This window comes from Vulpes lagopus, chromosome 10, assembly GCF_018345385.1.
Source record: "Vulpes lagopus strain Blue_001 chromosome 10, ASM1834538v1, whole genome shotgun sequence".
Classification (NCBI taxonomy): domain Eukaryota; kingdom Metazoa; phylum Chordata; class Mammalia; order Carnivora; family Canidae; genus Vulpes; species Vulpes lagopus.
In genome coordinates, this window is record NC_054833.1 from 40,795,066 (window position 1) to 40,814,298 (window position 19,233).

At 58.1% G+C, this 19,233-nt stretch overlaps 3 protein-coding genes across 3 annotated transcripts; 2 read left to right on the forward strand and 1 right to left on the reverse strand.

The window, feature by feature from the left end:
* The first annotated feature begins 4,044 nt into the window (after window positions 1-4,044).
* On the forward strand, window positions 4,045-8,817 carry LOC121499263 (membrane frizzled-related protein). Its single transcript, XM_041769761.1, has 13 exons — window positions 4,045-4,098; window positions 4,223-4,325; window positions 4,437-4,550; window positions 4,671-4,844; window positions 4,968-5,181; window positions 5,558-5,688; window positions 5,820-5,945; window positions 6,155-6,231; window positions 6,590-6,738; window positions 7,202-7,332; window positions 7,476-7,607; window positions 8,376-8,503; window positions 8,593-8,817. The coding sequence occupies exons 1-13, from the start codon at window positions 4,045-4,047 to the stop codon at window positions 8,815-8,817; spliced, it is 1,758 nt and encodes a 585-aa protein (XP_041625695.1).
* Window positions 8,818-9,397: 580 nt separating this feature from the next.
* Window positions 9,398-11,268, forward strand: C1QTNF5 (C1q and TNF related 5). The gene is made up of 3 exons (XM_041769912.1): window positions 9,398-9,603; window positions 9,853-10,105; window positions 10,372-11,268. Exons 2-3 carry the CDS (start codon window positions 9,892-9,894, stop codon window positions 10,887-10,889), a joined length of 732 nt encoding a protein of 243 aa, XP_041625846.1. The 5' UTR covers window positions 9,398-9,603; window positions 9,853-9,891; the 3' UTR covers window positions 10,890-11,268.
* Window positions 11,269-12,943: 1,675 nt separating this feature from the next.
* Window positions 12,944-15,748, reverse strand: RNF26 (ring finger protein 26). Its single transcript, XM_041772906.1, has one exon. The coding sequence runs from the start codon at window positions 15,165-15,167 to the stop codon at window positions 13,863-13,865; it is 1,305 nt and encodes a 434-aa protein (XP_041628840.1). The 5' UTR covers window positions 15,168-15,748; the 3' UTR covers window positions 12,944-13,862.
* Between the last annotated feature and the right edge of the window lie 3,485 nt (window positions 15,749-19,233).

A 19,233-nucleotide genomic window follows, 5' to 3' on the forward strand; every position in this document is an offset into this window, starting at 1 on the left:
TCTGGGCGTTCCCCAGGAGTGGGAAAAACAGTGACTCAAACCCTGGTATTTCTCCCTGGCCTGCCCTGGAAGTGGCCTGACCCAGGGTAAGATTTTTAAAGGCAGCTGCTTTCCCCAAAACTACAGGTGAACAGCATGGTCTTAACAATGGAAAAAGGCATCTGGCAAAGTGGATGGGTGAGCCCCAAATCAGTGTACCTTGCCGCACGTCTCTCTTGACCAGTTTTTCACTGGATGTGGACGCCACCTGTGCATTTCTGTTGTCTTCCACAGGGGAGCAGAGGGCTATGGGTAATGTCAAGGGCAGGGGTTCAGCCCACTCCACCCTTGCTCCCCAGCTCTCCCTTCCGTACTTAACCTGTGGCTTTCTCATTTCCATGGCAACAGGTCTGGGTGCTACACAGATCCCAAACACAATCTGTCCCCATGTTTCTTTATCCATCAGCTTTGCCTCCTAGCAACTGGGATTTCTTCCCCCATTCTTTGCTTGCCTTCCAGCAGGCCTCCCCCTGGGGAGGAAAGGGGGGGCTCTCCCCCCTGCAACTGTTCTTGTGTGACCTTGAGCAAGAACTTCCCTCTTGCTGGGCCTCGTGCCTCATCTCCATTAAGGAGATTGGACCTGGAAGTTCTCAGTTCAAGTGTCTTCCTCCTAAGTCACTTCTCTATAAATACACGCCTCAAAGTCCCAAGTGAGGGGGCCTTTCATGCCTCTGGTTCCAGTTTAAAGAGTTACTCTAGATTTTTTTTAATGACCAGTGCTCAGAAGATACATATTTCTTTCCGTAAAGCGTCAGAGTCAGGACCGTAGAGGTCACCTTGTCCATATTCTCATTTTGCCAGTGAGGACACAAGCGCTAGAGAAGGCTGACTCAAGTCCCCTGGTTTGTCAAAGGCAGAGGCAGGACAATTCTCATTTCCATCTCAGTACTCTGACTTCTGGGAATAAGTCAGGAATAAAGCCCAGGAATAAAGCCCCTTCAGGACTTTCTGCAGCAAATTTTCCAACCTTGTGTCTCTTAGGAACTGAGCTGAACAGCAGGGGTAGCAAGGAAACCCCCTGACTCAGTACTTCCACACACACCCAAGAGCAAAACCACAATCTGTCCCACACCTAGGCCCCAGCAGGGTCGGCACCTGGCACCTCTGAGGGCCCCTGCCCTTCCTCGTTCTAGAGGCAGAAACGAGCACCTGAGCAGGAGGCAGCAAGCAGCAGAGAGATTTGCATTTACAGTCCAAGCAAATTACTTAATTGCTCTGAGCCTCAGTTTCCTCCTCTGTAATCCGAGCATAACAATACCTACTCAGAGTTGTGTCAGGAACATACTAGGTATTCAAATGTCCACCTCCTACACACACACCCACATTTCCAGGACTGTGCCATCAACATCCACATTCTCTTAGTGGCTGATGCTCAGGCAATGTTTGGTTCCCCAGCCTCTCAGGATGCTGTTTCTTCTTTTCGCTTCCAAACAACATGCAATAAAGGCTCAGGAATGCAAAGTAAGTATAGCATTGCCCAAACCAGAATCAGTGAAGCAGAACCACAGAAAGGAGGATCCAAATCCAAGGGACGAGCATTTCTAATTTCCTGATATTTTGCTGTAGCCTGTCTCTTGGAGATCACGGAAGGCCGGCTGGGATCAAGCTGCCATCTTCCAGGCTCCTAGAGCTTGAGATGATCCAGAAACCAGGGGATGAGGGTCAAGGCTAGGGGTGGCAGTGGACAAGGAGAGCGAGAGGAGCAGGACTGACGGTTCCTAATGTACACTGCTGGTGCTGGCCCTCGGAACAAGGAAGGAAAGCATTCTCCATCTGGACACTTGTCTTTAGTAGGAAAGACATGGCATGTTCCAGGGACAAAGAAGAGGCTGGTCTGGCTGAAGTGGAAGTTTGAGGTAGCAAATTAGCAGGAGAGAAAGCTGGAGAGCGGGAGGTCCCAGAATGTTCTAGCCAACCTCCGGCTGGCCTCACCCTTCCTGGTGGCAGAAGAGCCACAGGGATGGGCAGCCCCGGTGGTGCAGCGGTTTAGCGCCACCTGCAGCCCAGGGCCTGATCCTGGAGTCCCGGGATCGAGTCTCAGGTTGGGCTCCCTGCACTGAGCCTGCTTCTCCCTCTACCTCTCTCTCTCTCTCTCTCTCTCTCTGTCGCTCATGAATAAATAAATAAAATATTTTTTAAAAAAAAGAAGAGCCACAGGGAGTCAAGGAGAGAGAACCGTGTGTGGGTCAGCATGGGGGAGCTACAGGGAGCCCCGCTCTCAGTAATACAAGCAGAAACCCAAGACAGCTAGAAACCACTGGGGCATCTCTCAAGTTCCCCTTGCCCAGAGGATGGGCAATGGCAAAGCTAGAGAGAAGCTTCCCGCACAGCCTCTGGAAACCTGTCCTGTGTGCTCACAAATGAAAAGGAAATAAGGGGGCACTTGGGTGGCTCAGTGGTTGAGCGTCTACCTTTGGCTCAGTCGTGATCCTGGGGCCCTGGGATCAAGTCCTGCCTTGGGCTCCTTGCGGGGAGCCTGCTTCTCCCTCTCCCTGTACTTCTGCCTCTCTCTGTGTGTCTCTCATGAATAAATAAATTTAATATAATTTTTTAAAAGAAAAGGCAAATAAGACCTTAATAAGATCAAATAAGATCTTAGCATCATGATGGAAATACTTTTGACTTCTCAAACCCTCCCAAAGCTGTCCCCATCCAAGGGTCCAAGAAAAATGGCTTGCCCCCAAAACAGGGCCCCCCAGGGGATGACTGGAGAAGAGCCTGTGGGTGAAGGGTCCCCCCACCCCAAGTATGAGGACAGCGGCCTGAGCATCACAGAATCTGCTGCCTCTGTTTCCTCTCCCCACTCCGGGTTCCTCTGTTCCCTGCTGTCGCTGTCGCCACAGGCCTGGGCCCCAGCAGAGGGAGACAGGTGTGTCCTGGAAGGCACGCACCTTGGGTTTCCCCGGCCCTGGATTCGAATCTTGCCTCTGTATCGCACCGGCCATGTGGCCTTGGGAAGCCTCGGTGCCATCGTCTGTGAATTGTTGCGCTTCCCCGCAGCCACGTGACCTAAGGAGGGAAACAACCCGCGAGGCCTCTTGCCCTGGGCCGACTGCGTGACATCCTGCCAAGAGTAGCATCCCTCGTCACGCCCTGCCCGACCCGGCCGAGCACGGCTAACACGAAGCCCCCCCCCTTTGTCCCCAAGGACTGCTAGGCCAGGCTGGGGTTTTCCAAGAGAATGTCGTCGCCATGGAAGAGGCATGAAGGGGTCTAACTTGCGGAGGGCGGGTTTTCTATCCCGCGGCAGCAGATGGCACCAAGTGCCAGACTCGATGACACCAGGCTTAGCGGAGGGCCTGCCCGGCCCACCTGTCCGAAGACTCGGCACCCCTTCCGCCCCTGCTCAGCCGCTCTGCGCAGGCCGCGGGGGGGGGCCCAGGAGGAGGCGGCCAGCCCCTCCCGCTCCCGGTCACGGCGACACATGCTCCCTGTACCGCTTCTCTCCCAGTCCTGGCCACACAGGTACTGTCACGGGGACTCCCAAAGACCCAGGCTTGGCCCCAGGGCCTTCCAGCGGCCAAACCCTCCACCCAGCTCCAGGCGCCCTCGTGCCTGCATTGTCCTCCTTCCCTCCAGGCGCCCCTCAAGTGCTCACTCAACACTTTGGGGGAGGTTAGGAAAGTAGGAAAGGGGGTGTCACCCCCACACACAGAGCACCTACTCTCCTCTGTGGGATGCGGGGTGTTCTCAGCCACCGCCTGTGCCTTTAAGGACGGCTGCCCAGGGCCAAGCCCTTGACCTTAGCATCCTCAGCTGAGTTGGATTAAGGGACCATTTCATGCCTTTGCGAATTCCTCCGGCTGCTTCCCTGGCACAGGGACAGAGGAGCCAGGAGCCTGAACCCGGCGGCCAAGGGCAGTCTGAGCGTCAGTCTGGTGCAGCCGCCCCTTCCCAAAGGGAGCAGAAGCTGCCCCTCAGAGAGGCTTCTGGGGTCAGGGAGGGGCCCTTGGCGGCCTCAGGCCATCACAGGGACTCCCGGAGAGCCATGCAGAGCCCCGAGCCATGAAGGAATGCTCAGATGTCGTCCTGTGTGTGGAGGCGACAGGGCTGAGCAAGGTAAGGGTCCCATGGGACAGCTCTCCCAGGACCCAGATCACCGCCTAGGGCTGGCCGTGCCCAGGGACGTGCCAGCCAGGCAGTGCTGCCGCTGGCCCTCCGCCCTCAAGTCTTTCCCTTTCAGACTGAGTTCTGCAATCCTGCTTTTGAGCCTGAATCAGGGCCACCGTGCCCTCCAGCAGCCTTCCGGGAGGATGCCAGCCGCGGCGTCCCAGCTCCCTGGCACGGTAACCATCTCAAGGAGCGACCCAGGGGAGGACAGAGAGGCCCAGGAGCTGAGGACAGTGTAAGGGTTGCCTAAGGAGCTCTCAGAATGCCACCCTGACCCCCACCCGCAGGTCGACGCCCCCGAGGGCTGCAGCCAGACTGCCACTTCTCCTGGCTGTGCGTCCTCCTGCTGGCCAGCCTACTCCTCCTGCTGCTCGGGCTGCTGGTGGCCATCATCCTAGGCCGTGAGTATCACGCCCTGCTTGGGAGGAGGACTTTGGAATGAGATTCCATGAGCCACTCGATGTGTCGCCTCTGGGGATCCAGGTCCTCTGAACCCCACTCCCCCATCTTCCCACCTCCAGAGTTTCGGGCTACAGCCCTGTCCGGGGCCTCCTCTCACCCACTGCCTGCCGAAGGCCTGACACCCAGCATGACCACCAACCCCACTGCTCCCTCCACCACTACCATCTCTCCGGTATCTGGGGACCCTAAAGGACAGCTGGAGGAGGCAGGCATGAGCCCCTCGCCCCCGCCCAGTGAGTACCCAGGGCAGATCTTCCTGGAGAAGAGCCCAAGATATCAGGAGGGGAGGGCAGGGGCCAGGAAGAGGAAACTTGGAAATCCTTTCAACCTCAGAACTCTAATCTTCATCTCTGCAGCCTGTGGGGGCCTCCTTCCTGGCCCGAGGGGCTTCTTCAGCAGCCCCAACTACCCAGACCCTTACCCACCCAACGCCCACTGCGTGTGGCACATCCAGGTGGCCACAGACCAAGCCATACAGCTCAAGATCGAAGCGCTCAGCATGGAGAGCGTGGCCTCCTGTCTTTTTGATCGCTTGGAAATCTCCCCTGAGCCTGAAGGACCCCTCCTCAGGTGGGTCCCTCCGCCCCCAGGAGACTCACCCCTGCCCTGTGCCACTGTCTAGAGGACAGAGCCAGGGAGCAGCAGTGGGAAAGACTGGACTGGGAGGAAGCTGAGAGACCCAACCTGGGCCCAGCTCTGCCACCAGCCTGCTGTATGACCTCGGGAAGGTCGCCTTCCCCCACCTATGTGGCCCATGAACAAATGCCACAAGGATGGACATGCGGGTAAGGAGGGTCAGAGCTCCCTGGGACATGAAAGGATGCCTTCTGACCCCACTGTCACCAGGCCAGGGCTTGAGGAAAGAGGACTGCAGAGCCCAGGCAGCCTCTACCCCGGCTGGCCCCGAGCTCTGAGCCTCCAACACCCCCACCCTGGCTTCTTGCAGAGTGTGTGGGAGGGTGCCTCCCCCAACACTCAACACCAACGCCAGCCACCTCCGGGTGGCCTTCGTCTCTGACAGCAGCGTGGAAGGATCTGGTTTCCATGCCTGGTACCAGGCTGTGACTCCTGGGAATGGTGAGTGTTTTCCCACCATCTCTCTGGCTGCCTCTCAAGGGAGGTCCCCTCCCCTCCCCTCCAGACACGCCCAGCCCTGGCAAAAGGGGTGCCAACTCTGGGAGTTTCTGAATGCAGACACCTGTCCCCAGGGAGCTGTGCTGAGGACGAGTTCCCCTGTGACCAGCTCGTCTGCCTGCTGCCTGACTCAGTGTGCGATGGTTTTGCCAACTGCGCTGATGGCAGTGATGAGACCAACTGCAGTGCCAAGTTCTTGGGTACGGGCCCTGCCGGGTGCAAGGCGGGTACTGTCCCCGGGCATCTGATCCAGGTTCGGCCTGGGCTCCCCAGCTCTGGCCCAGCCCCAAGCTTGCCTGGATGTTCTTCTGGCCCAGACGTGCTTCCTCAAGGGCCTGGCCAAAACTCTCCCCTGCGGTTCCTGCTGGCCCAGACCCTGGCAAACTCGTGAGCCTCCTCCTCTCTGCAGGGTGTGGGGGGAATCTGACCGGGCTCCAGGGTACTTTCTCTGCTCCTGGCTACCTGCAGCGGTACCCTCACCAACAGGTAAGCCGGTGCACCACGGGGAGGGGGATGTGGCACCTGCGGGCACACCTGTGACGGGGAACAGCATGGGAGACTGGGAACAGCATGGGAGACACTGCCTGGTTCTTGCAGGGTTTAGAGCTCAAACAGGCAGCAAGGGAACAGTTTTTAGAGCTTACCAGGTAGCCAGGTGTTCCCGGGCTGGCTAACTGTCTCTCGGAGAGCAGAGGAGTTAAAAGGGCCATCCACCACCAGTGCGAGAGCTGGGTGGGCCACCGCCAGCCGCTCCCTACCCGGCCTGCAGCAGGAAAGAAGCCCTGGATGCCCAGCTCAGGACAGGAGACGCAGCCTGAGCTACCCCATCCGTGCCCTCCCCCAGCTCTGCACCTGGCACATCTCGGTGCCTGCGGGACACGGCCTGGGACTGCAATTCCACAACTTCAGCCTGGAAGCCCAGGACGAGTGCAAGCTGGACTACGTGGCCGTGTACGAGACCAGCGACTCAGGGGCCCTTGGCCTCCTGGGCAGGTAGCCGCGGAGCAGCAGCCCCGGAGAAACTCTGATGGGCAAGGCCTCCTGCAGATTGACCCTGCTCTCTCCCCGGCTTCCATCGCCTTCTGCTCTAAGCCAGAGGCCTCTTCACCGTCACCGGAGGAAGAGGCTTGTTCTTCCTCAGCCCAAAACCTTTGCTTCGTGTTGCCCTGTGCACAAGGTCGTTTTCCTGTGCCCTCCCTGCCTGGCTCTCCTGCCCTGCGGGGCCCACTCCCGCTTCCCCTCAAACCTCGCTGGTTTTTCTCATCGCCAACTGGCTGGAGTCCACCATTTGCTTAAGGCTTTGCCCACTAAATATGTGGCCCTAAGTTCCCTGAGTCAGCAGCCCTGTGTCCCATCCCCACTGACACCGCCCAGAGCACCAGCTCAGAGTGAGGCCCGTGGGAGCACCCCGGAGGTTCAGGGCCCCCTGCCCAGGTCTGCTCTCTGCCTCGGGCAGGTTCTGCGGAGCGGAGCCACCACCTCGCCTCATCTCCTCACACCAGCACCTGGTGGTGCTCTTTAGGACGGACCGTGGCATCAGCAGTGGGGGCTTCTCTGCCACCTACCAGGCCCTCAATGCCACAGAGAGTAGGTGCCCCTGGGTGAGCGGGTGTGGGCCGCAGAGGCTCCTCCAGGAGAACGAGGAAGGGCTCCAGATCCCGGCCAGGGCACCGTGAAGGCAGGGTAGGGGCACAGGTGTGTCCCCACTGCCATGCCTGCTCTACCTATAGATCCCTGTGGGCCGGGAGAGTTCTCCTGCCATGATGGAGGATGTAAGAGTCTGCAGTGGACGTGTGACACATGGAGACACTGCACAGACAGCAGTGATGACAGTTGCAGCAGCCCCTTGTTCCCACCTCCAGGTGAGAAGTGCACCCCAGAGCACCATAGGCAGGGCATGGCAGGCCAGAGCAGGCTGGGGATCCGGTCATAGAAACCCCACCGCCATGCTTCATAACAGCCCACCCCTATCCTCCCTGATGGGGGGACTCAGGATCCTGACCCTGGAGCTACACCACAGAGTCCAGGAGGGATTCTCACATGGTGGGGGCAATGGTACTTAATGTCACCAGGGAAGTGGGAATCTGGGAGTCGATGGCTGGGGTTTTGAGAACCAGCCCAGCCTCGTCACTCAGCACCCTCTGCACAGCCCACCTCAGAGAGGAAGGTGAGGGGCACCTGGCTGGCTTGGTTGGTAGAGTATGTAACTCTTGATCTTGGGGTCATGAGTTTAAGCCCCACCTTGGGTGTGGAGCCTACTTAAAAAAAGAAGAAGCAGATGATGATGATGATGATGATGATGATGATGATGATGATGATGGTGATGATGGAGGCAAGGGAAGGGGACAGGGGAGTTCCTTTCAGATGCCCAGCAGGCCCTGCCAATGTCGGTGTCCCACACTCCCGAGGTCAAAGAGACACCTGCACGATGCCTAGGGCCAGCGAAGGATGTTCAGGCAGGCTCTCGAGGATAACGGGCACCCACGACGTGCACAGAGCATCTCCGTGCATGTTATCTCCTTTGATTCCCGCAACAGCCCCCATCTGACCCGGAGCGAGTGGTTAGGGGACTTGCCCCAGGTCAGAAGCCAGGGTACCCCCACAGTGATTCTCCCCTCCCACCCCCGCAGAGCTGGCCTGTGAGCCTGTCCAGGTGGAGATGTGCACCGGCCTGAGCTACAACACCACGGCCTTCCCTAACGTCTGGGTGGGCATGGCCACCCAGGAGGAGGTGGTGGAGATCCTCAGAGGTTACAAGGTGCTCTGGGCAGAGATTAGGAGGGACCCCCAGACGTGGAGGGAGCCTAGGGAGTGGGGTGCCTGAGGGCTGATCTCCTCCTTCCACAGAGCCTGACAAGTCTGCCCTGCTACCAGAACTTCCGGAGGCTCCTCTGCGGGCTGCTTGTGCCCCACTGCACCCCCACAGGCAGCGTCCTGCCCCCCTGCCGCTCTGTCTGCCAGGAGGCGGAGCGCCAGTGCCAGTCTGGCCTGGCTCTACTGGGTACCCCCTGGCCTTTCAACTGCAACAGGCTACCTGAGGCGGCTGGCCTGGAGGCTTGTGCCCAACCCTGACCCTGAAGCAGGCCCCTGCCCTCTGCCTGCCGGTCCAGCTTTGCCTGTCAGGGCGGGCAGGCAGGGGACTCTCCCCATCCTCTCTGGAGCCTCCCAGGGAGGGGAAGAGAAGTCCTCGGCAGGGCTAATGGAAGCTTCCCTGCCCTTTACTTCCCCAGCTCCACCGTGCCACTGAGCCACCGACCTTGAGGAGTGCTTCCCATCTGAGCGCCACCTCCAATCTCGTGCCTTCCCTTTGCCACCTACTTTCTCAAGCTCTCCATCACCTGCCTTCTGACTCTTTCATTTATTCAACAAAAATGTACCGAGTGCCTAGGCATGTGGCAGGCCCTGTTCGGGTCCCAGGGATCCAGCTCTCTGTCCGCCTCTAGAACTCTGCCCTCTGGGTTCTCAGCTTCTACTTCCCCGGACTGAGCCTGTCCCGGGTCCCTGGCATCGCAGCAGCATCTCTCCTTGCGGCTCCTCGGAGCAGCGGGTGTCCCGGCGTCTGTCTCACAGCCCTGCCTCTCTGTGCCCGGCTGAGACTCCCCCTCCCTTCTCCCCCAAGCCTTGGCCGGCGGCCGGGCGACACCACGAGTTATTTCCCTGCTATTTCCCGGCCGGGAGCTCCTGGCCCCTGAACAACTGGTTTCCTCTTGGAGTCTGGGAGGAGCGGAGCGGAGCCGGCAGGGAGCGAACCGGGACCGGGGGGACGCCGAGGGCAGGGGACGAGCGCAGGGGCGGGGCAGGGTCAGCCGGAGGGTCCGGAGCAGCGAGCGCCCGAAGGAGGCCGGGGAGCCGGGAGGGGTGAGTGTGGCGGGGGCCGGGCGGGGGTGGGGACGGGAGGGCCCGGGCGGGGGGGAGCCGCCAGCCTCTCCTGCCCCCCCGCCCCCGGCGCCCTCGGTCCCGGCCCTGGGGGCGCCTCTCCCCCGTGCCCCGCGGCCGCTCAGCCTCAGGCGGGTGGCGCTGGGGTGGGGACCCAGTGGGCCGCGCCGGGGCGGGGAGCGAGCCGGCCCGGGCTTCTGGGTCCCGACTCCCGCCCCGCCCGGCCCGCAGACCGCGAGACCCGGCGGCCGGAGCGCCCGTGCCAGCGCCATGAGGCCGCTCGTCGCCCTGCTGCTCCTGGGCCTGGCGGCCGGCTCGCCCCCGCTGGACGACAACAAGATCCCCAGCCTGTGCCCGGGGCACCCCGGGCTTCCCGGCACGCCGGGCCACCACGGCAGCCAGGGCCTGCCCGGCAGGGACGGCCGCGACGGCCGCGACGGCGCGCCCGGGGCTCCGGGAGAGAAAGGCGAGGGCGGGAGGCCGGGTAAGAAGGCGGCGGGGTCGCCGTCGGCCGGGCGGTCCGGCTCGTCGGGCGGCGGGCCGGGGCTCGGGGTCCCGCCAGGGGGCGCCCGGGCTCGGGGCTCGGGGCTCGGGCTCCGGGAGCGGGGCGGGTGGCGCAGCGCGCGGCCCGGGGCCCTCTGGGGGCCTGCGGGCGCCCCCCGGCAGGGCGGGCAGGGCGGGGAGGGGGCAGGGGGCCGGGGGCCGCCGGCGCCGCCGCGCTCGCCCCTGACCGCGCCCCGCACCCCGCAGGACTGCCGGGGCCGCGGGGGGAGCCCGGGCCGAGAGGAGAGGCGGGGCCCGCGGGGGCCACCGGGCCGGCCGGCGAGTGCTCCGTGCCCCCGCGCTCCGCCTTCAGCGCCAAGCGCTCCGAGAGCCGGGTGCCTCCGCCGTCCGACGCGCCCCTGCCCTTCGACCGCGTGCTGGTGAACGAGCAGGGACACTACGACGCCGCCACCGGCAAGTTCACCTGCCAGGTGCCCGGGGTCTACTACTTCGCGGTCCACGCCACCGTCTACCGGGCTAGCCTGCAGTTCGATCTGGTCAAGAATGGCGAGTCCATCGCCTCTTTCTTCCAGTTTTTTGGGGGGTGGCCCAAACCAGCCTCGCTGTCAGGGGGCGCCATGGTGAGGCTGGAGCCAGAGGACCAGGTGTGGGTGCAGGTGGGCGTGGGCGATTACATCGGCATCTATGCCAGCATCAAGACAGACAGCACCTTCTCGGGATTTCTGGTGTATTCTGACTGGCACAACTCCCCTGTCTTTGCTTGATGCCCGCTGCAAAGTGAGCTCAACCTCTTTCACTCCTAGGGGCGGGGAGGGTGTGACAGTGACAGCCACACCATCCGGGAGGGCTGGCCCCCCTGGGGATGTTGTGAATGACTCCGTCCTGCTGCTGTCAGAGAACGGGGACAGAGGCTGTCTGAGATCGGGGCTGGCAGTCTGGGGCAGCGGCTGGATTTCTGCCCAAAACCAAAGGAGCACTCTGTGCTGGCAGGTGTAGGTCCCCATTTGCTCTGGCCCGGGGACCCTAGAGGCGGGGTGCCCTCTTCCTGGTGCTCTGCTTCTCTGGGTCCTCCTTGTCCTTCCTATTCATGGGCCCTTTTCTCAGAGATTATTCAATAAATCAACAACAAAAAAATCCTTCTGGCTCAGGCTTTCTTCTTTACCGGTGAGAATGCCCTGGTTGTGAGGATGGGGGAGGGGAGAGGGAGCCCTGGGGAGGATGTGCAGGGCGGTGGTCAGGCAGAAGGAAGAGCTCCTGGGCTGGATGAGTCATGCAGCAGGAGATACAGGAAACAGGCCCAGGTGAATGAGAAGCCGCTCCATTGAGCTGCCGCCTAAGTTGTGTTGGATGTGCGCAGGAGTGCTTGGCTGAGGATGCCTTGGCACCGGGCCCTGGCCACCTTTATTCTAACTCAAAGATGTCATATGAACTGGGCAGGGGCTACCTTCACCATTCACACCCCTACCCTGATCAACATAAAGGATCCCAGGGTTTGCACCTGTGACTGCTCTGGCTGCCTGCCTGGTCTCTGGATAACTGGAACGCTATTCCTTGGTCCCCCCCTGCCAGGGAAGTGGTGTGTTCCTGGGTGGCTTAGAAGAAAGTAGTTTCTGAGTTGAGCACAAGAGGGCGTCCCAACTCCAGAATGCAGCAAAAATCCCAGGGAGCTTGAGCTCCTGACTGCCAGGGTAGTTAGGGGAAGGACGGGTATTGAGGTATGCCAATGTAATTCCAGATGGGGGTGCGGAAAAAGGGGGTCCTTTGCTCCAGTTCAGGAAGTTTATCTTCTCTCATAAAATGTTTATCCTCACATTAAACAGAGACTGGAAGGAGCCGAGCCTTCCCTTGCTCAGCGCCCTCTGTAAGGTTGGGGAGGGATGGGGGGAGAGGCCCTCCCCAGGCCTCCCAACTCCAAGACAGATGTGGGGAACTCCCCCCACCGTGCAGGGGATAGCCTGGGTGGGCCGCGCCACCAAGTCTGAGGCTAGCCACAAAGCCCCTTCAAGGCTCCCCTCCTCTGACCTTCAGAAGCCAGCTCAGCCCCACCCCCAGCCCATGACTAACAATCCAGGGTTTGCCAGACCCACAATCAGTTCAGCCTCTCAACCCCAGAGAATGCGGAGGGGCCTCTTCTCAGTTTCTTCCTGACCTACTCTTATTCCCTCTCTCCCACCCCCACCGCCCAGCCACCCAACAGTTTCCAGAAGGCTGCCCCTGGCATTATGCTCCTAGATTTAACATACAATTATGCAGGAGTGGTCCCCCCCCCCCGCCCCCGCCCCTTACTGGACATGTGAGAGCAGATTGAGCATGGGGACTGGGATCAGGTCCTCGGCTTTAGCTCCCAGCTCTCCGCCAGGAGGCCTCCCAGCCTACTCCAGCCCAAGAGACACAAAGACAAGCATCAGGTCCTCCAGGAATCAGAGGGTAGACTGGACACCAGGCAGTAAGAACCCCAAATTACCTCTTGGGAAGAGAGGCACCAGAGAGGCTGGGAAGCTGACTCAAGGGATGAGAACGTTCACACTCCTCTCTACCAGGGCTTAATTCTGGCAAAAGTAGAAAAGATAGAGAGGGCTTTCCCAAAGCCAGGTGTGTGAGGGCACAAATTGGAGGGGGCGAAAGCTAACCAGCCATACCTGGCATGGGCTCTCCCCAAGGCACTGTCCTCACATCCTATCTTATCTCTTCTGCCACCAGCTCCCCCACAGATCACAGAGACTCCAGCAGGACTGAAGGACCCGGCTGCACATCAGTTAGGGTGCACTTACTGCTGACCAACTGCTCAGCCCTGTTAGGATGCACACAGAGGCCGTCAGAGCTGTCAACAGAAATTTATTCACCAGAAACATGGCCAGACAGACCCATCAGGGAGCCGCATACCCCTAGGCTGGCCCCTTCCATATTTGGACCCTAGTGAAATAAATGTGTACAGTCTGCTCTCCCCGATGTCAGGGAGAGACAAACAGAGGGGAAATACTATTGTTCTCTGTGATGTGGGAATGAAAGGGGTAGGAGTGGAAATCTGGTATCCCTCCTGAGGCTCCCAGTGGAGCTGGGGTGCCAGAGGGTAATGTGGTCCCAAAGCCAGGTGCAGACACCCATCCCACCCCAAGGGGGAAACTCTTGATCCTAGCTGTTGGATCTGGTTGGGAGGGAGTCTCATAAGATCAAAATGGGCAGAAATGGTAACTCTCAAAGCACCTGAGAGATACTATCCCCTAGGCCTACCAGTGCACACAGGTGCTCCGAGTGAAAGCAAAGGTTCAAGTTCATTTCAAGGCTCTTGAGTTACCAAAACATCCAAATGACAGTGATGTGTTGTGGCTGCTGAAGCTGGGGAGGGAATGGGGAAGAGTCAGGGAGAGGACTTGCAAATCCTCAACAGAAAAACCAGAAGTAGAGGGGGAGCCCCAGAGATTGGCATCTGGATGGGCCCCGGCAAGCTGGAGGGGAGTCCCCAGCAGCCTCGGGGCCTTGCATAGTGACACACTCACCACCTCCGGCATCACCGGGACGCACTGGGTAAGGAGAAGCTGTTACCCTGCCCCACCCAGCTCATAGTCTTCCAGAGTATCCTATCTCAATGTCCTGGAGATATGGCCTGGAGGCTTGGCATGACAGCCATAGGGGCAGGAGGGGATACAGGCCAGGAACCAGGAGGTCAGGTGTTAAAGCTGTCCTAGCGCAGGTGGCTTCATGGAGCATGAAAAAGTGGGCTGACAGGGAAGGAGTCTTCAGAGGTAGACATTGAGGGTCTGCAGAATGCCCCGGCGGCAGAGTGGGCAGTTGCGGTGGTAGACGGGGTGACGCATCAGGATCTCAGTGCAAGCCTGGCACAGGCACAGGTGCCGGCAGGGCAGAAGCAGCACCGTCTTGCTCTGGTCCTGGCAGATGACACACTTTTTCCGCTCCTCTTGCTCCTTGAGCAACTTCCACGGGTCTTGCCCAGCTACAGACTCCTCCTCGTTGAGCCTCTCCCGGCCACGGGCAGCTGTTGCTCTGGCCATCCTGACCTCTTCCTCCTCTTCTGCCTCTGATCTGGGCCCTGCTTCAGGAAGAGTGTCCTGTCGCCAGGTCCTGGCTGAGGGCACCCTCCTAGGGCCACCCTGAGGGGCCCCAGGCGCCCCTCCCCGGTTTGGCCAGGTGGCCAGCTGCAGGCTGCGGCTCCAGACTCGACGCCAGGCCTCCAAGTCCAGGGCTAGGCGAGATAGCCGCACGACATCCTCTCGGAGCCGGTGATAAGATGGCCGGGCATGGAGCTGACTGAGTGCCCGGGTGGCCAGTCTCAGGGTGAGGTCCGGGTGCAACACGGTCACCATCACTGCCAGCACGCAAGCCAGCAGCACCAGGCCGGTGACATTGACGAGCACGAAGTTGGTCAAGAGGCGGGCAGCTGACGCTAGGAGCTCCAGTGCTAGCTGGCAGGGGGTCCAGAGGAGGATGGCCATGGCCACGGCACTGCTGGAAATGTGGGCTAGGAAGGCAGCTACAACGTCTGTCATCCTCCACAGCGGCCCCATCACTGCATCCCACAGGACCAGCATTAGGGAGAAAAGGTTCTGAGTGCCTATGAGGCAGATGTTGACCAGGCTGTTGATCACATAGGCCACCAGGCTCATGGCAATGGCACAGATGTCACAGGCCTGGCGCAGCAAAGCATGACCACTAGAGACCACATTGAGCACCCCCCGGTGCAGGATCTCCCGGCTCCTCAGTGCCCCGTGAGAGGCCAGGTGCCCCAGGAGCTTTAAGCTCTCCAGGCCAGAGTAGCAGCTGTACAGCAAAGTACACAAGGCCTGCAAGCCCCCAAAGGTGAAACGGACCAAGGCTTCGATCAAGGCCAGCAACGAAAGCAGGACTCCGCGGCCCAAGTGCAAAAGACTAGTCAGTACCGTGTGTGGCAGGTTGTAGATGAAGGCCAGCAGCCAGGCCAGGGAAGCCAGGAGGGAGGACACCAGCAGGAAGTTGAGGTCCAACACCAAGGTCAGCAGGTCCAGCACAAGGCCCACCCCATTCACTATCAGGTACACAGCCTCCATGATAGGGCTGTGGAGGTTAATCCGAAAGGAAAGCTGGCTCCAGGTTGAGGGCGGGTGTCAAGGCTGCTAATGTTTGGGGGCGTCAGGGGTCAATCTGGAAGGGAAGTGAGCAGTCTCCAAGCCAGAGAGAAGCAAGAATCTGAGCAAGAAATGGGTGAGAGCGAGGTGGAGTCTCAGTGGAGGGAAAGGGGGCCAGACGCCGGTCCAGGAGTCCCGGTTTGGACGCCAGGCTGTCTGGGAGGGAAGAAGCCAAACATCTCTAGAGTGGAGGTAAGCCCGGGCCGGAGGAGGGAGCTCAGCTTTGGAGGCCAGGTGGCGGCGAACCACGGCCGGGCACTGGGTCAGACCGAGAGGAGACCGGGAACGGATGGTGTCGGGCCGGGGCCGGGTGGGGGCGGCGCAGGCTGGGCGCGGGCTCGCGGTCCAGCTACGCAGGTACCCCTGTCCCCGCCCGGCCCCCGTCCTCTGGGCTCGCGGCTCTTTGCGTCCAAAGGGGTCGTGGGAAAGGGAGTCAGCCTCAGCAAACCCCAAACGCGGCCTCTACTCCGCTGGGCGCCGCCATCTTGTGTGCGAAGGGGCGGGGCAAAAAGCGTGATAGGGAGGGCGGGACGACGAGCTCCGACCAATCGTTGAGGAGCAGCCGCAGGAAACCTCGAGCATTCATTGGTCCGTTTGAACGGCGCCCGAACGTATTTACTCTCCAAGGAGAAGGGCGGAGACAGATTGAAATCCCCGCCCCCTTGAGGCGGCGATTGGTCAGTTGACGGGCAGAAGCGGACTAGGCCCTCCTCCTAGCCCCGCCCCCTAGCGAAGCAGGATTTGTTTGTTTGCACTGGGGCGGGACACCTGTGCTGTTCTTGCTACTGGTCCCCGGGTCGTGAACCTTTTAGGTGAGAGTTGAAGGTTACTCTCTCTGAGCTGGGCTCTCGGATGACCGCCTCCACACCCTGCTCAGACTCGCGGCCTCGTCCTCCACTACTCATTCATTCATTCATTCAGTCGCGTTTATCGAGCTCCGGCAAATAGAATGGAGATACCAAAAATGATTCAGGGTGTGCCTGCCCTCAAGCCGCTGCCAAGGGGAAACACGTTGCTACAGGGGATTCCCAAGCTGCTATTCCAAACTGTTTCCTCCAGCGTCATCAGCTTTTCTCAGTATCTTCAGGAGATTATCTCATTATGACTAGGAGGCCACAGACCAGAAATAGCTCACCCTCCTACACTAGCCTCTATTTGTTTACTTGAGCATTTTAGTTAGATATCTACACCTGAGCGGCTCCAGGTTCCTCAATAAGTTATCCTTTCCTTTAATATTCCAAATGTATTTGAGACCCCATCCCAAATCTGTTGGGAAATCTGGTGTTCTCTAGTAATGCCAAGGATACTTGGGGGTCTTATCCTTGCCGTGGGTCACCATTGCTTTAATTTCCTGCTTGTTTGAATGCTTTGTCCTCCCCCAGGCTTGGACACCTAAAAAAAAAGTTTGTCCGGATTCACTCACCCAACCCCAAACACTGCCTGAATCCCTGTCTCCCCACAGCCCCCCTGATAGCAAGCTGAATAGGGCAGCAAGCCTACGTGGAGGTCCCACCAGGGGTCATAGCATGGTGCAGAGCAAGGGCTGCAGCAACTAAAACTCCACTGGTTTTGCCCCCAGCCTCTTTCTCACACCTGTCAGGCCCCAACTTAATGTTTTCTGTCGAGTTTTCTCTTTCTCTTTCCTCTTCCCCTTCCTCTTCCTTGTCCTCATCCTCTTGGGATTTCCCCTCCCTTTTTCTAGCCCATCAGACTCCAACTTCCTATTTTGCTTTTTGATTTTACAGCATAGTCTGTCTCTACTCCCAACCCAATCTCAGCTCTAACCACAAAATGCTGATCTCTCTAACCAAGGGAGAAGAACATAAAGATTTGTGTTATTGGGACGCCTGGGTGGCTCAGCGGTTGACATCTGCCTTCAGCTCAGGACCTGATTCTGGAGTTCCGGGATGGAGTCCCACATCAGGCTCCTGCAGGGAGCCCGCTTCTCCTTCTGCCTATTTCTCTGCCTCTCTGTGTCTCTCATGAATAAACAAATAAAATTAAAAAAAAAAAAAAAGATTTGTGTTAGCCTCCTGCTCACATCATGGTCTGTTGTGATTATTGTTGCTGATGTTTTTATTATTTAGCTGTACATTTTCCCCCAATTTCAAATCTTGGAGAATACGCCCACCTCTGCTTCAAGATATTTGATCTCCCCACCCATAACCTGTCCTCTTCAGAAAGGTTAGCTGTCCACTACTGTGTTCCTAATGTGTCTTCCTGCAGCACTTGATACCAGTGGCCACTTCCTCCACTCTTGGCTCCTGACCATGACCCTCCCCTGTATTCTTTCATGGCTCCTTCTCCTGTCTCCATGACAACTTCCAAATATGTGCCTTCAGCCTGAATCTCTCTTGCAAAGTTTAGGTTGCCACCGCTTCCTGGACGTAGACAATGCCTGTATATCGCACTGGTGCTTCAAACTGAACATGCCCAAATCAAATTCAGCGAACTTGCTGTGCCTACACTGTGTCCAATTAACCAGCCAGCTTTCCACACCACAAAAATCTTCTTGGAATTGGCAGGATCCAATAACAGTATTTCCATTAGTTTGGGACCAAAGCTTCCCTTCTGGATGATCTGAGACTTACCAAAGAACCTTGAATGAGCTATAACCTTTGACTCAGCTGGCAAACCAGCTATGAGCAAGTAGAGGTTACATGTAGCCACAATTCTTGGGACAAATGAATTGCTGTACGACAAAATGCTCTCCATTCTTAAGCTAGAAACAGCTGAAAAGTACCATTGAATGCAATGCAAAAGAAGTGCTGGGATGACACCCCCTTGAACAAGCCAAGGTACTTTCCTCTGCAGAAAGATTATAAACCACTCCCCTTGAGGTAACCATGGAAATGGTGGTTTGGTTTGGAGTCAAGTACGGTATCTCTACTAAGTTGATATTTCTTTCTCCTCCAGGACCATGTTTCAGATAAGAGCCTGTTCAAACCCACAGTTGCCAAAGTGGGGATCATCATCTGTTTGGAGGCTGGAGAAAGAAGAGGAGAATATTGGTGGAAAAAGCTGACACCAACTGACAGTAAGGAAGAAGGTCGAATTGCTTACTTGTGTGAGTTGCAGTGATTGAGAGGAAAATCAGCCAGATCTTAAGAAAACTGAATGCCTAGAGCTACTATCTATCCTTGCAGAGTTTGTTTTTTGTTTTTTAAGATTTTATTTATTTATTCATGACAGGCACACAGAGAGAAAGGCAGAGACACAGGCAGAGGGAGAAGCAGGCTCCATGCAGGGAGCCCGACGTGAGACTCCATGGGGGGGGGGGGGGCGGGGATCACAGCTGAAGGTGGTGCTAAACCGCTGGGCCACCGGGACTGCCCTCCTTGCAGAGTTTTATACTGGAAGTTGTAGTGGGGAGTGGGGTGAACTAAAACTCTCAGCATGTGCCCCCAAGAGGCCTGCTGGGGCCACAACTGGTTTCTGCCGCAGCGCTTACTGTAGGGCTTTGGTTTAGCTAGGTGAGAGATGCTAGCTGGGACCATGAAAGGGGATTTTAGAGATGGTGTAGAAACATGCAATTCAGGAGTCTTGTTTGTGGTATTATGTGTACTATAACCTTCCCTTTCAGCTCCCCATTAAGGATTCAGTATAATCTATATTACTGCCATGGCATTAGAGTTGGATTTTTTCCCCTTTTTGATCTACTTCTGCTTTTGATTCATGCAGTTCATTTACAGGGTCCCAAAGTCAAAACTGTATAAAAAGGTACATTCATAGGTTTGTTTTCATTCTGCCCCTGCCACCTTGTTCCCTCCCAGCACCAGCTAGGGGCCCCACAAATCACAAACATACCAAAAAATGTTTTCCTTGGTCAATCAGGATCCAGGGCTTGGCATTGGCCCAGCAGAATTCATAACTCTAAACATCGGCTGTGCTAATGACACTGCTTGGACCCAGAAAAGCCCTTCTCCACATTTCATAGCATCCTGGAAACAGGAGGTGACTGGGTCCAAATGCCACAAACAAAACTCCT

Bases quoted from the DNA above. Each gene is read 5' to 3' on its own strand.
- C1QTNF5 (XM_041769912.1), top strand. From the start codon at position 9,892: ATGAGGCCGCTCGTCGCCCTGCTGCTCCTGGGCCTGGCGGCCGGCTCG. The intron at 10,106-10,371 runs GTAAGAAGGCGG...CGCACCCCGCAG, and splicing joins AGGCGAGGGCGGGAGGCCGG to GACTGCCGGGGCCGCGGGGG.
- LOC121499263 (XM_041769761.1), top strand. From the start codon at position 4,045: ATGAAGGAATGCTCAGATGTCGTCCTGTGTGTGGAGGCGACAGGGCTG. The intron at 4,845-4,967 runs GTGAGTACCCAG...TCATCTCTGCAG, and splicing joins GAGCCCCTCGCCCCCGCCCA to CCTGTGGGGGCCTCCTTCCT. The intron at 7,608-8,375 runs GTGAGAAGTGCA...CCACCCCCGCAG, and splicing joins CCCCTTGTTCCCACCTCCAG to AGCTGGCCTGTGAGCCTGTC.
- RNF26 (XM_041772906.1), bottom strand. From the start codon at position 15,167: ATGGAGGCTGTGTACCTGATAGTGAATGGGGTGGGCCTTGTGCTGGAC.